Genomic DNA, 14,570 nt, shown 5'->3' on the forward strand with positions numbered 1-14,570 from the left:
ACTTTGGCGTAGTTTTATGTTTGCATAATTATATATATGTTCATTAATATGAAATAATATCAACAAGGTCGTTGTAGTATAGTGGTAAGTATTCCCGCCTGTCACGCGGGTGACCCGGGTTCGATCCCCGGCAACGGCGCTTAGTTTTTTGGTTCCCATTTTTTTTGGGCCAAGACACCTTTGGACCATAACCAGTTGGGCTAGAAATTTCAATCCATGTTGATGAACTCGTCTACAGGCTTTCCTTTTTATTTCAAATCCAAGTTTTTGTCTTTTTTCTTTGGGTCGAAAAACTTGGCCTAGTTGTCTCTCTTTTAAATTTTGCTCAATGTTTTATTGGAGTAAAGTAGACAGTAAAATATCCATATTGTTCTTCTTGCTGTGTCTATTTACTGCTCAATAACGTAAAACTTTTTTTGCCTTGAACCCCACAAAACCTTCCGTACATATTCAAATTGAGTGCTCAGTTTTTTTTGACTGGAAAGTGTCACTGTGTTGGAAGCACTTTTATATGGAAAAAGTTGAAGCAAACCAACTCACGAGCATGCGCAGCCGAAATTCACTTTGGTTTTATGCTAACTTGAGGATTTTGATGGGAAATATAGATAAGATTTTTTTTTGGTCAAAAATATATAGATAAGATTTGATTGAGAGTGCATAAGAATATCAGGTTTGAATAAACAGATTAATTCAGCATAACTTCTCTCTCTCTTTTTTTATAGCTCTAGTGCTTAAATGGTGGCACCTACCAAAAAGAAAAGAGTATAATGGGATTTTTTTTGCCAAAGTTAGGGAAGAAAATGGGGAAAAATTCACACACACTATGGGGGTTTAAACCCATAAGCACTTGGGACTGAGCCAATCCAACTAACACCTCATTGGTAAAAAGAGTAGTGAGATAGGAGGTTAATTATGATGCTGTTAGACGTGACCCTTCACCATAAAAAAGAAATTGGGTCACTTTCTTTGCTTAATTCTCTTTGTTTACTTGCATTACACTTGTTAAAGGCAGACAGATAAATAAAGGTCTTGTTTGCTTTGGATTCTTCGGGTTTTGATTGTACGTGATTAAGGGGAAAAGAGAAAACAAAAAAAGTAAAAGAAACTTTGGGCAATGAAGCAACATGATGATGATAAATGAAATGAAATGACAGCATGATTCAAAATCATGGAGAAAAAAAAGATTTGAATATATTTAAAGTGACTTTTGCTGCTGGATTTGCTCCATTTCTTTCTGCTATGAAATTTAAATAATAATTGGGACATTATCAACATTATTACAGTAAATTAAAATAATCATTTAAAGGTTGCTAAACAAAAGAAGAACAGAGTTGTAAATAAAAATATATGTTATTAATTTCATGTTCAAATCACATATTCAAAAGCAGTAATTTAATTAACATAAGTCCTCTTTGATGTTCATAATTATATTCCAACCCCTCCAAAAACCATAACCAACAAACGTTCACAATTGCAAGAGAAGCCAGCCCCCATATTTGATGCCACTTACCGAAAAAAGTGAAGAGAAGAGAAGAGATTTGATTGACTTGTTACACATAATTTAACACAACTTTGGTGCTCAATCGGTCAACATGGTCCTCCAGCAATACCCTTCTTTCCTTTACCTGTTCTCCTCCGGCTGGGGGTTGCCTCAGCCTCATATCGAAGATTCCCGTCGTTAAAAATCAACGGCAAGTCGTTGCTGTCATCACCGTCGTCTTGCGTGGCGATACGGATGCAAGAGAACCTCTCTAAGGATGCAAAGAAACAAGTTGTGACACTGTTAATGAGCCACATAGCCACCCCATCAACCTTGCTACAACCGTGTGATGAGCCGTGGCTCGACGAGGGCCGGGACTTGGGGTGGACAGAAGTGGTAGTTGACTGGAGATTGAAGAAGTTGGAGGAGGAGGTGGTGGTGGCCATGAATTTTTGGAGAATGAATTAGGTTGGGGTAGCTAGCCGCATAGTGAGAGAGGGGGTTGAGAAAACTATAGGCTTTAAGCATTTCTTTAGGGGGCCTCATTATAAGGCTTGTGAATGATTATTAGTTGAAATTCCAATAGATGCCCTTAACAGTTTGCAGAATTACAAAAATGTATTACTTTAGGCTAGATAATTTAATGTGACATTTGTAAATATTTATTCGCATTGCTGTCGTTTCTGGCTGGTTGGGCGGTCTACGACATCTTGCTAAAATACAAAAATGCAGACTTAACAGTAAAAAAGCATTGAATCATATGCTGTTTCTATGAATATACTCATAACAAGCATTATGATGTTATCTTTCCTTCGTTATCAAGTTAAATCATAAAAAAGAAAAATTAGTTACAACTTACAAGCTAAGTGGATACCGTAAGTACCATAAATGAATTATTCTTAGTTCCAAATAGAGTTATAGAGATTAGTTATCGATATAATGAGAAAATATCGACAACATATGAAAATGATATCGATATAATAAGACTATTTGAGAGCATATCCCTTTTTTCCCGGGAGAACCCTGATTTTGTTATTCTCCACTGCATAATTGCTCAGTATCTGTGTGTGGAGGGTGAACCTGTAAATTGCACTTATGAATTTTTGTGAAACTAGCATAGAGCTGTAGGTAGGGGCATCTCACTTCTCCACTATGCTTAAAAAGAAGAAGTATATTTATGTAAATTAATCATGAACACAATGGATATGAAGGAGGAAGCTGCGAATATATTAAAGAATGGATGAAGATAATGATGATACTCAAAGGTAATGAGAGTGAGTTTCATCATATCCATTACCTCATTTTGAGAGAGAGAGAGAGAGTGAGAGAGAGAGAGTGAACCAGACCCTAAAGAAAGTCAACTTTTAGAAGGTGTGTGTTGTGTAGGTATGTGAGTGTGACTGTGTGTCCCTGCCTGCCCTGCGCGCATGCGGAAGAGAAATGTGATTGATTGAAAATGTTTCCTTGAAGATTGACTGACCCAAAAAAGTGCATCCAAAAGACTGTTTTCAAAGTTCAAAGACAGAGAGTACACTTTCCTGTTTGGAGGCCCAATTCCCAAACACCAAATTAAACAAATTCTGTTTATGCTCTCGGATTTTGTTAGAATTTAGGCCCAATTGTAAGAGGGCCATGTAGCCTTGCTTGGAAAATTATATTTCCATTGACACTTTATTTCTGCAATCTGCATACCCAAATAGATCAATCGTGGAATTACCATTTTTGTTTTGTTCATGGAGTTTAGTCAATTTGGGAAAAATAACTAACACACTGTTGTAGATGGATGGATATAAGCCAACCCACCATCACTTTGTCTCGTATCCACCTTTTAAATGAATATTGTTTGTATTATACTTAAACAGTATAAAATAAATATACTAACCTCAATTTCCCTCTCTTTGATATGTGATTAATATGGCTTGAGAAAACGCGTACTGCATAAGCAAATATCTTTCTTCTTCACTTTGATTTGATGTGTTTTTTTTAAGGACAAATCGAGTAGTAGCACAAGCCTAAAACGCAACAAATTTGCTCAAAATAGACTAGTTTGGGACTACTTTTCTAGGAAGTATTTCTGCTCTAAGCGCATTTAACAAATTCGCTTTTATTATAAAAATCTTAAACTTTCATATATAAAAAATCCAAGGGCTTTTTTCTAAAAGAAACAAATGGCATGAGATTCTCTAGAAAGCCTTTTTAAACTTTTCTGTCAAAAACCGTTAGAAGCATTTTTAGTTATCAGAAAGTATTTTTAGTCTTTACAGAAGCAACTCCCAAACAGACCCGTAATATGTTTCTAGATCATTTTCATAAATGCTTTTCTTCGGTTACAATATTCTCAAATTTTGTTTTCTTTTCTGGTACCATAGTTAAAGATGAAGATTAACAGAGAGAGAGATTTTGGTGTAAATTCTGGTAGAGTTGGCTCTGCTCCAATCATCTAAACCCGTCAACGAGTCACCATCCAATTGGACATGCAAAACCAACAAACAAAACCCCACTATAAATTCTCCAAACAGAGAGTCAAATTACAACCCAAAAGAGAAAAGAAAAATGGCTAAGCTTATCACCACCCTTTTCACCACAGCTCTCCTCCTGAGCTTTCAACTCAGCCTTGCTGCTCGTCCAGACCCTGCTTTCACCAACGCCGCCCTGAAAACCCAACAACAAGTATGTTGTTTTAATTGTTTTAATTGTTTTAATATACTTTTCTGTCATTAATTCTTATTTTTTTTCTTTCTGATAATCAATTTTTTTTTTATGAATCTGTCCAGGACAAAGAAGCAGAGGCCATTGCTGTTGAGGATGGTGGGGAGATCAGCTGCACAGGGTTAGAGATGGAGGAGTGCCTCATGAGAAGGACTCTTGCGGCTCATGTGGATTATATTTACACACAGAAGCACAAACCATGAACTTCTCTGTATCTCTGTTGTGTAACCAATCAATTATGTCTATTTTTTTTTCTTTTCTAATGGTGAAAGGCCATGCAATAAGACATCTGTTGTTACAATTACATCATGTTGGTGACAATTAATAAGAAAAATTAATACGTTCTCTGTGTTATTTTTGCCATGGGGACTTCAGATCAGACTGGTTCCTCCCCACAGTTCAATCTTCAGAGAACTCTGTTTCTTTATTTCCCAAGGAAAAAAAAAAAGGGATCTATGATAAAACTCTGGTTCCCCCTTCTTTTTTATTTTTTTTATTATTTTTATACAAGCGATATTATACTTTAACCTAATCTAACTACAGAGAGGGGAATTCGAACTCGGGTATAGAGTAGAGAACACATCCACTATAGCCAACTTGACTAAGCTTAGACATGGTTTCCTTTTTTAGTAATGTGTTTTGAGCAACACGAAATTGGTTCCCATTTTGCTAGTAAAGGTTAAATACAAGACAAGTCATGAGCTTCCATTTTGCGGGTACAAAATTTACACTGAAAAGTCGAGCACTGCGGACTTTGGTGCATGGTTTCTTTATCTTAGCAATGTTGGGGGATCGGAATTAAGAAATTACTAACTCCTCATTTTAGTTGATAAACCAAATTTGTTTTAGACTATAAATGAAATCTCGATGTAATATGTAATTTTCAATCAAGTAAAATAAATTGCTAGCCATTGTTTTGCCACATTTTTCTTTAAGTGATGCTAAACAAACCCTAAACAGCCTACTCACCATATTCAATTCTAATTCAGGACTTTACCCCAAGTGAAAGTTATTCCAGACAATTTCATAATGAAAAAAAAGAAGAAGCAAAAACACAATATTGTATCTTTATTCTTCTATGCCATGTATGGTCGGCATACATAGTTCATCAACAAATGCAGTCAATTCCCACAAAGTAGTAAAAGAATATTACGCAAGGAGATAAGTCCACAGAAATTTCAAATCTTATTACAATCAGAAGGTGAAAATCGCATAATAGTATTTGCCAACGCTGTTCAGAGAACCTTTTAAGCTATTGGGCAACTTGTATTTTTCACTTTCCTATTACCTATATATATAGTGCCTTTATAGTTTATTCATAAGTTCACAGCATAAAATTCTAAAAAATTATCGGCTGTTCACCAACCACTACTAAGTGTTCATCGGTATTTACTGGTGTCATCATCAACCTAATATTTAAATTAATGAATGAGTTTTGTGTTGTGTGATAGAGTGTATTAGGGTGTACCAGAAATATTTTTGGTAATTAAATAGGGTATACTTAGTTAATTTTATATTTTAATTTAAATATTAAAATATACTTAAATCATAGGATGCACTAAGGTAATTAGGGTTCGTTTAACAATATTTTCTTTTATACATGACATAAAGTAACTAAGAGAGTTGCATGGAAAATGGCAAGGAGGCTGATAGGAAATGTTTCGATTCAATCAATCCACTAGGAAGTTACCAAGAAGCTCAAGTGCGAATAAGATTGCAGCTTGGTGGAGAGGGAGTAGATGTCACTAAAACACTGTTCATATGTGGTCAACGATGGTCAATGAAAGCATGATGAAAATGTGGTAAACAATGCATATTAGCTAAGCACGAAAAGCATGATGAAAAGCTGAGTGTCAAACACGGCTGTGATATAATAAAATAAAAAGTTTAAATGGGTTTTGCTGGCTGCCTTGAGAAAATCCTAGGATAAACTAATGCATTTTGAACCACCACCATTTGACATACTGATTCCATCTGGTGCGGTGCATGCATCTGATCTGAACTCACAAAGAAGAAAATTCATAACCCACAATCCTGTCATCACAGATTCAAAATCCCGTAAGCCATGAAGATGATTGGAAAATGACCTAATTAAGCACAAGGAGAATTTGTTGGAGTTATACAACAATTTCTGAATGGCCATTTACTCAAACGGGAATTTCTTTGGAATTACTTATACTTCTCTCTGGATGTTTGAAACAGAGAACGAGTTGTCCAGCCCGGCTTGAAGCAGAAACTCTAACATATACAAAATATACTGGTTTGATAAAAGGGGTCAAGGAACTCAAATGTCTGTCACCTCAAATAAAGGGAACAGAGGCCATCACTAGCACCAAGCTTTTGCAATGGCAGGATGTCCTGAAAGTGGCAATTTGATCCATTTATCAATGAATTCAATTGGCTGTTACAATCCAATTCCACTTCCCATTTATAAAGTATCTCAGATTACCTTAATGGAAAAGAATCATTACTGGTTTCAAATAACTACATTATTCCCTGCAGCAGGCATTGATCACTGCTTCAATCATCCATTTCCTACACAAATCTAATTTCTCCCACAGACACTAAATTAGGTATAGTTCCAGAGTACGTAATCACATTTCCTAATGTTTCTAGTCAACATGCAGATTAGTATATGGGATTGAATTCTTAAGTAGCTAACAAGTCAAACATAATCACAGAGCATTCTCAGTCTTTAGTTCAAAAACAAGCATATTATCCATATTAAGGGGGAACGGCAAGCATATATGGTGACACCTTGGAGTCTTGGACCCGCAACTCTCTCCATTTCCAGATTTAAACAGATGAACAGCTAAGATGCACTCCGGCAACAGTCAGACATATATGTATAGATACATTTACTCAGGTAGGTTAAAATGAAAAATTCACGGACAAAAAGGTAATAAATTTTCCTGAAACTCAAATCATGCATCACCATGAAGTCATAAACCCCTTTTTATCCCCTTCAATTAACAGAGAGATATACAATACATACATAACCTTCCCCAAGGGGAGCCATACCTCCCTGACAGGAGCTTCTCACAAGGGAGAGATAAAGCCATCAAATTAAGCAGTGAAGAAAACTCTAGTACCGCCCAGGATATATAAATGCAAAGCAAGACATATGGTAACTATAACGGACGACTTTCCACTGAAGTATCTGATGACTTGCAATCCCCTGTCTTCAACCTCCCCATGAAGTACATTAACACTTCTTTTCAAGCCATCTAACACCGTCCACAACATAAATTCAACAAGAGAACGTACTGTCTCAAATGTCACCCTCCCTGTCACATCAAGAACAAACTTCCTATTGCTTGGCACTGCCAATGTAGATGAAACCTTGCCGACCCACCCACTACTCTGAATAACATCCCATGAAGTTCCCTCCTTTGGCTGCCCTGCAGATACTTCTTGCTCCAAGCACTGATCTGTAGTTCCACTTAGACCTTCATTCTGATCAACAATGGAGAAAGAATGCGAATTTGAGCTTGAACTCGAATTTGAACTCGTCAAAACTTGGTGAGAAGTTCTGACGACCGTTTCCACAGCACCATTACAAAGAGAAACCAGAACGTCCCTTACTTTGTTTTGATGCTTGCAATTGGTCAATCCATCAAACATTTCATCAATGAAATTGATATCCTTCGTTTTGTCAAGGTACACTGCAACTGCAGTGCTTACGAAAACCTGTATGCAATTTGCTATGAGCTCCTTACTTCTATCACTGCAAACCACATTAACCCATCTAGGCACATCCGATAAACTTGACCTGGACGAACTGGAATTATCGACTGATTGATCATTGGAGTAAAAACCCATAATCAAGTTCCTCGCAAAGCTTCCAACCACAACAGAAACGAACCCTGTCCCGGCTGTAGAGAAAACCTTCTCCAAAACCCTATCGGCAAAGCTCGAATTCCCCAAACCCGTCTCTGATTCACTCTGATTTTCCATCTCCAATTTACACCCTCGAACAATCCCAACCGTCATAGCCTCTGTAAGCTTACTCAGCGACCCAGAGAACTCCTCCGACCTCGCAATTTTCGAAATTTGCACTAAACTCTGGGGCATTTCGTCTGAATCAGATCGTAGAAACTCCTTCAAGTCCTTGGAGACAATACCGATCGTCTCAGCCGAATCAGAGACCATCTCGGCCACAGAAATTAGGGCTCCTAAGAGCTTCACGAACCTCTTCCTCTTCTTGACCACAGAGGGCAAGTTATAAACCCTATAAGCACCATAACCGGACACGCCAAGAGCTGCAAGTGCGAAAAGCCATCTCTTTCTCCGCCGAGAGAAATTCAAGCCTTTCGTGACTAGCCCAACTTCCATTTGAGCTCAAACACAGAGGAAAGCCTAAAAGCTTGGGATTTTGAAGGTGATCTTGGGAAATCAACTGACAATAATTGACGAAATGGGGTGTCGATGTGGTCCAATGGATTGGGGACTAAATATCGATTCTTGGATCGATAAATTCTAGGGTTTCTGGGGTTTGAAATCGCAATAAATACAAAGACCATATATTGATTGAAGAAATTAAAACTAAAGCTCGATGAGAAGACGAACCATTGTGACTTTTACATGATCGATTTGTGTGTGTCAGAGAGAGCGAGGAGACGGCGGACGTTGCAGTCTCAAGCTGGACGCCCCCGCCATAAATATTTATTTTATTTTATTAATTAAATGGCCTCGTTCGCTGAATGGATAGAATAACCGCGACGATAAATAACTGAAAAACCGCATTGACCCGGAACATCTTGTATTTTTTTTAAGTGACGAAGGATTTTTATTTTATTTTAAATCTAGCCCACTTGTTCAAATTTTATGTCCCCAAATATTTTCTTAAATTCAACCAAAAAAAAAAAAATCTTAAAAATCTTAAAGAAAAGTATCCAGCACTTTTTTTTTTGGGGTTGAAAATGAAAATTTTCATTTCGGTTTATTGCAAATGAAATTTTTAAAGGCATAAATTCGATTGTAATCCTACGGCTCAAAAGCATATTTTATTTTTAACCGCAATCGTCAGTGATCCAAAAGTTTTACCGCTTCGATTGATTGCCAAAAAATTCCAAAACAAGTTATGATATGGTCTCATGAAACTTCATATGATTATTTCAATTCAATGACAGCAAACACTACAAGATCAAATTCAAATGTATGAAATGAAGCACCCTTTTCAGAAGCAAATCTCCATACAGCAGCAGCAACAAAGACCAGCCAAACTGCAGATTAAACAATTCCCTAGTCATGTAAACACACTAATTAATATTAACCTTTTTGAGAGAGAAGAGATATAGTTAATTACCATCCTTGCAAGCAACCATTATTGGATTTAGATTTAGACTGTGTTTCTGTTGGTGGTGGTGGTGGAGGAGGAGGTTGATAAATTACTTGAGGCGGCGGAGGAGGCTGAGGATAGCCTTGTGCTGTATATCCAGGTGGAGGATAACCACCATAACCTACAACAAGTACAACCCATTTGATTGATCCAGATATACACACTTCTATGACTATTCAAATAAAATTATAAACCCATTGTTTGTATCCAAACAAGTATGAAAAATCTAACTGATCACTGCAACTGAGTTGTAAATATTTCCCCCCAAATATTTGACAAATCCTTCACTATAAGGGGACTATATATACACGGTACACGGTACCCTGAGGAGGGGGAGCAATGACGGGGGCTGGTTGAGGTTTGGAATCATAGTAACTCATCTTTTCCACTTGAGTTTTTAACCTTCTTTTCTTTTTTCTGAAAGCAAGAGTAACACCAAGAGGGCAGATAGATATAGAACCTAAAATGAAGATGAGATGCGCATACATATATATATATATATATAGATTTCATGCCTTCACTCATGCAATGTAATAATTAACACACGTTATTTACCTTAATTGTTTTAGAGGATTAGGATTGTTTTCTTCATATGATTTCAATTAAAAAGCGTGGCCATTTATTATAGAATCGGATTCTCCTCTCTTAATCCTCTCTCAATGTTTCCAATTTTAGAGTTTCACATTTACAAGACTAGAATTGTGGAATCACAATGCATGACACAAAAAATGAGAACTAAAAATTCGATTAGAAACACAAACACCCAAATGAAGCTTGCTAACAAAACAATCAAAGCCTTGACATTGCAATTAGAGTTCCGATTACAATGTTTGGATAAAACATTATGCCAAAATGTTTTGCTTAATTACTTCAATTATAAGTAATGCTACTTGTAAACTTTTCTTAACAGATGAACAAGAGCTTTCATAGCCATGACATTTGCTTACGCGACAGTTTGATTTTTTTTCCTTACATGTGGCAGCGGATTAATTAAAATTTTCTAAACCCTCAGTGGGTCAAGGCCAACCAAAACATTTCGTAGCCCAAAACTCAACTTTTTGGGTGTGGTTGGCGGTCCATGAAATTTCATGGTAAACCAAGGCCGTTTCAATGAGCCGGACCCGGGTCAAATTTAGCCGGCCTTAGAACTTGCATCAATGAACGCAACCATTGTTGACTTGGCAGTTAGCTCTGATGGATCGAAAGATTTACCTTGGTGGGTTACTCTGTTTTGCCACAATATCTTTGGTTATATTTCATCTTCTGCTCATAATTTTATATTTTCTGACTCCAATACGTTGGGAAACTAGGGGTTTGATTGTGATTTTTCAGGAAAATTAAGACTAGTTTTTTCTTTCTAGAATTTGGTTTAGTGGTGGCAGTAAAGTAAATTCAATAGTTTTTTGGGTTTATGGTACAGAGAAATCCAGATTTTTATTGATGGTGCAATATATAGGCAAAATTGTAACAATGGTCCCTGGACTAAGACCAAATTTTACTTTTCGTCCCTCATATTACTAAATTGTTACAGTCGTACTTTATTTATGCTCCACTTTCAGAAATCGTTCTTTCCGTCATTTCAGTCAACTTTTCCGTTAAAAATAAGGGTATATTTGTCTTTTCATGTAATCCACTCTTCTTTCTCGTTATTTTCTCAGTTCTCAAGGAACATAAATTGAGAATTTTTCCTTCGAAAATCTCATGGTTCCATATATCTGTGCTTGTTAATTTTCTCAAATCTCAACTGGGTTTTTCACTGTCTCTGTAACCCAAATAATATTAAGTTGTAAATATGGGGAAGAGAAGAGTGTTTTTGTTTTTGTTGCTGGTTTTAGGGCTGGCTATGTTGTTCGGTTCATTTTTACACATGATTTTTCATGTTATTCACCTATTATTTTGAGTTAGTTCTTGACATTTTATAGCTTTTTACTTCCTTTTTGTGTTTTCTTAGATTTTACCTTGGTTAGAATGAAAATGAGCTAAAAGTGCATTATTGGTTATAAATTCTGTTTTTGTTCATTTTCGTAGGTCAACTTCTTGGCCTGGGATCAACATGCTCTGGTGCTCGGATGAGGTGAAGATCTTCATGAAACTTGTTCCAATGGATGTTAACTACAACATATCCAAATTTGAGCTCCATTGGACAAGTATTGCCTATCCAACCAATCCAGCATGTTACCACAGCTCTAGAAATCCGAAGTAGTCCAGCTTTTACCTCCAATGTGTCACTTGATTCTTCTTGTTACCATAACACTTGGTAACAAGAATTTACCTTAGTGAAAGAGATATTTTCTGAGGTAAAGAGCATATTTTCAAGGACAAAGCTTCATCATGGCAAGGGGACAATGGGTGAAGGCTTTGGAGGAAAGAATGACTTTTATATTCAAAGTGTGAGCTGTAAATTGATGGGCAAAGGGAAAGGTGAGTGCAATCTGAAGTATGAGAGGCTTTTGAACGTGGGTAACCGGGGCAATTCTATCAATTCCAAAATTTGCAGAGATTTTGAGCTGGAGATGAAGCTTGGAGCTAGGGAGCTCAAGGAGGAAGACAAGAGCAACAAAGCAAGAAGTGGAAGAGATTTCCACCATTGAAGACCTTGAGCTCCCATGTTCACAAAATCTGTAACTTCTTTCTAGTTTTGTTTTGAGTTTGTATTTGAAATAAGTATGAGGAACTAAACTCCATAGCTAGGGCTTAGGTTGAAGCCCTAAACATGAATACCTTATTGTTTTGATGCTTTGAGTGTATGAATTTCTAGATGTTGTTGATGAACCCCATTCACTAATTGAATCTTATGATATGTGTTTGCTTCCTTTGCTTAATCACCTTAGGTTGTATGCATGTAGCTAAAGTTGAGAAGTTGTGTAAGATAACCAAGAACATAATTTCTAATTAGCAACAAATGATTGAACTTGTTTAAGTGAGCATCATGTGAATTGGTTTCTTGACAACAATTGATGAATTCCAATTCACCAAATTAATCTATCCTTGATGTGTGTTTTCCTTGATTGATTACCTTTGAAAGCATGCTTCTTGAGGTTGTTGGGATTATGTGTATCTTCATGTTTTCCTAAGCAATAAATGGATGGAGTAAGAACCATCCATGTGAATTGGTTTCTTGAATACCTAATGTAAACACCATGCTATTAGGATTCTTGTGATGTTCATATTCTCTTTGAACTTAATGGGTTTTCCTTGTAATTGAATCGAAGTACGAACCATACCTAGGTTTGGTTATGGGGAGGGCACAAGTATTGTAGCACGAACCATGCACTTTACGTATATTAGAGAGAATCAATGCGTCTTGAGCCACGACCCATGGTCTTGATTGCGAACATCTTCATCAATACGTTTAGAGTTCATGACTTGAGTATCCATGAATATGGGTAGAATTGTTTAGGGTGGATTCCGAAACCCTAGTGTTTGTTACATTTTGATTCCACTCTTTGATAATTCATCTCTGCCACTCTCATTTAATTTCAAAGTCCATTTACTTTCATGCAATAGAAATAGGTCACTTCAACCAAACCAAACCCCCCCTGTTCGGTTCATTTTTACACATGATTTTTCATGTTATTCACCCACTATTTTGAGTTAGTTCTTGACATTTTATAGCGTTTTACTTCTTTTTTGTGTTTTAATAGGTTTTACCTTGGTTTGTATGAAAATGAGCTAAAAGTGCATTATTTGATATAAATTCTGTTTTTGTTCATTTTCGTAGGTCAACTTCGTGGCTTTGGATCAGCATGTTCCGGTCCTTGGATGAGGTGATGATCTTCATAAGACTTGTTCCAATGGATGTTAACTACAACATATCCAAATTTGAGCTCCATTGGGCAAGTGTAGCCTATCCAGCTGATCGGACAATTGACGCTGGCTCTGGATGTTTGTTTTGGCCCAGTTTTCACCCCCACTTAATAGCATTTTATTTCTACTTGTTACCACACCTTTTGGTAACAATGGATTGCATTTGAGTGGCATTTCCTGAGTCAATTGGAGCCTTGGATTATACCTTAAAGCAAGGTTTCATCATTTGCAAGGGGACAATGGGCAATAGCTTTAGAGAAAGAATAAGTTTTATACTAAAAGAAAAGCTGGAAAGGAGGAGAGAGAGAAGTCAAAAGGGATTGCAATCAGATTTGGGGGAGTTAATGCAACGGGAGAGAGGGTATTCCACCATTCTACACAATTGAGAGCAGATTTTGGAGCTTGGAGCTAGGAGAAAGCCAAGGTGCAGTCAAGAAAAGTGGAGAAGAAGACTTCCACCATTGATGATCTTGAAGCTTTCATCATTTTCTGAAAATCTGTAAACTCTTTCTAATTTCATTTTGAATTTGTGTTTGAAATGATTATGAGGAACTAAACTCCATAGCTAGGGCTTAGGTTGAAGCCCTAAACATGATTACCTTTTTGTTTTGATGCTTGAGTGTATGAATTTCTAGATATTGTTGATGAATTCCAATTCACCAAATTAATCTATCCTTGATGTATGTTCTTCTTTGATTGATCACCTTTGAAAGCATGCTTCTTGAGATTGTTGGGATTATGTGTATCCTCATGTTATCCTAAGCAATAAATGGATGAAGTAAGAATCATCCATGTGAATTGGTTTCTTGAATACCTAATGTAAACACCATGCTATTAGGATTCTTGTGATGTTCATATTCTCTTTGAACTTAATGGGTTCTCCTTGTAATTGAATCGAAGTACGAACCATACCTAGGTTCGGTTATGAGGAGGGCACAAGTATTGTAGCACGAACCATGCACTTTACGTATATTAGAGAGAATCAATGCGTCTTGAGCCACGACCCATGGTCTTGATTGCGAACATCTTCATCAACACGTTTAGAGTTCATTACTTGAGTATTCATGAACTTGGGTAGAATTGTTTAGGGTGGATTCCGAAACCCTAGTGTTTGTTACATTTTGATTTCACATCTTGATAATTCATCTCCGCCATTCTCATTTAATTTCAAAGTCCATTTACTTTCATGCAATAGAAATAGGTTACTTCAAACAAATCAAAACCCCCCCCCCC

General features: G+C 36.7%; 2 protein-coding genes, 1 long non-coding RNA gene and 1 other non-coding gene across 4 annotated transcripts; 2 read left to right on the top strand and 2 right to left on the bottom strand.

The window, feature by feature from the left end:
• Positions 1-67: 67 nt before the first annotated feature.
• TRNAD-GUC (transfer RNA aspartic acid (anticodon GUC)) lies at positions 68-139 on the top strand. The gene has a single exon. It is a non-coding gene; the product is annotated as a tRNA-Asp (tRNA).
• Positions 140-3,991: 3,852 nt separating this feature from the next.
• On the top strand, positions 3,992-4,543 carry LOC110763165 (phytosulfokines 3-like). The gene is made up of 2 exons (XM_088247389.1): positions 3,992-4,150; positions 4,255-4,543. The coding sequence occupies exons 1-2, from the start codon at positions 4,034-4,036 to the stop codon at positions 4,390-4,392; spliced, it is 255 nt and encodes an 84-aa protein (XP_088103515.1). The 5' UTR covers positions 3,992-4,033; the 3' UTR covers positions 4,393-4,543.
• Positions 4,544-7,073: 2,530 nt separating this feature from the next.
• Positions 7,074-8,899, bottom strand: CF9 (Carbohydrate-binding protein). Its single transcript, XM_088247586.1, has one exon. The coding sequence runs from the start codon at positions 8,522-8,524 to the stop codon at positions 7,256-7,258; it is 1,269 nt and encodes a 422-aa protein (XP_088103712.1). The 5' UTR covers positions 8,525-8,899; the 3' UTR covers positions 7,074-7,255.
• A 383-nt stretch (positions 8,900-9,282) lies between these two features.
• Positions 9,283-9,980, bottom strand: LOC110763167 (uncharacterized). The gene is made up of 3 exons (XR_015836116.1): positions 9,853-9,980; positions 9,498-9,651; positions 9,283-9,414 (listed from the first exon to the last, which is right to left on the bottom strand). It is a non-coding gene; the product is annotated as an uncharacterized LOC110763167 (long non-coding RNA).
• Between the last annotated feature and the right edge of the window lie 4,590 nt (positions 9,981-14,570).

The sequence above is a fragment of the Prunus avium genome, chromosome 1 (genome assembly GCF_965620075.1).
Source record: "Prunus avium chromosome 1, drPruAviu1.hap1.1, whole genome shotgun sequence".
Classification (NCBI taxonomy): domain Eukaryota; kingdom Viridiplantae; phylum Streptophyta; class Magnoliopsida; order Rosales; family Rosaceae; genus Prunus; species Prunus avium.

Coding starts and splice junctions, on each gene's coding strand:
- LOC110763165 (XM_088247389.1), top strand. CDS start 4,034: ATGGCTAAGCTTATCACCACCCTTTTCACCACAGCTCTCCTCCTGAGC. Junction 4,151..4,254: donor CCCTGAAAACCCAACAACAA/GTATGTTGTTTT, acceptor GAATCTGTCCAG/GACAAAGAAGCAGAGGCCAT.
- CF9 (XM_088247586.1), bottom strand. CDS start 8,524: ATGGAAGTTGGGCTAGTCACGAAAGGCTTGAATTTCTCTCGGCGGAGA.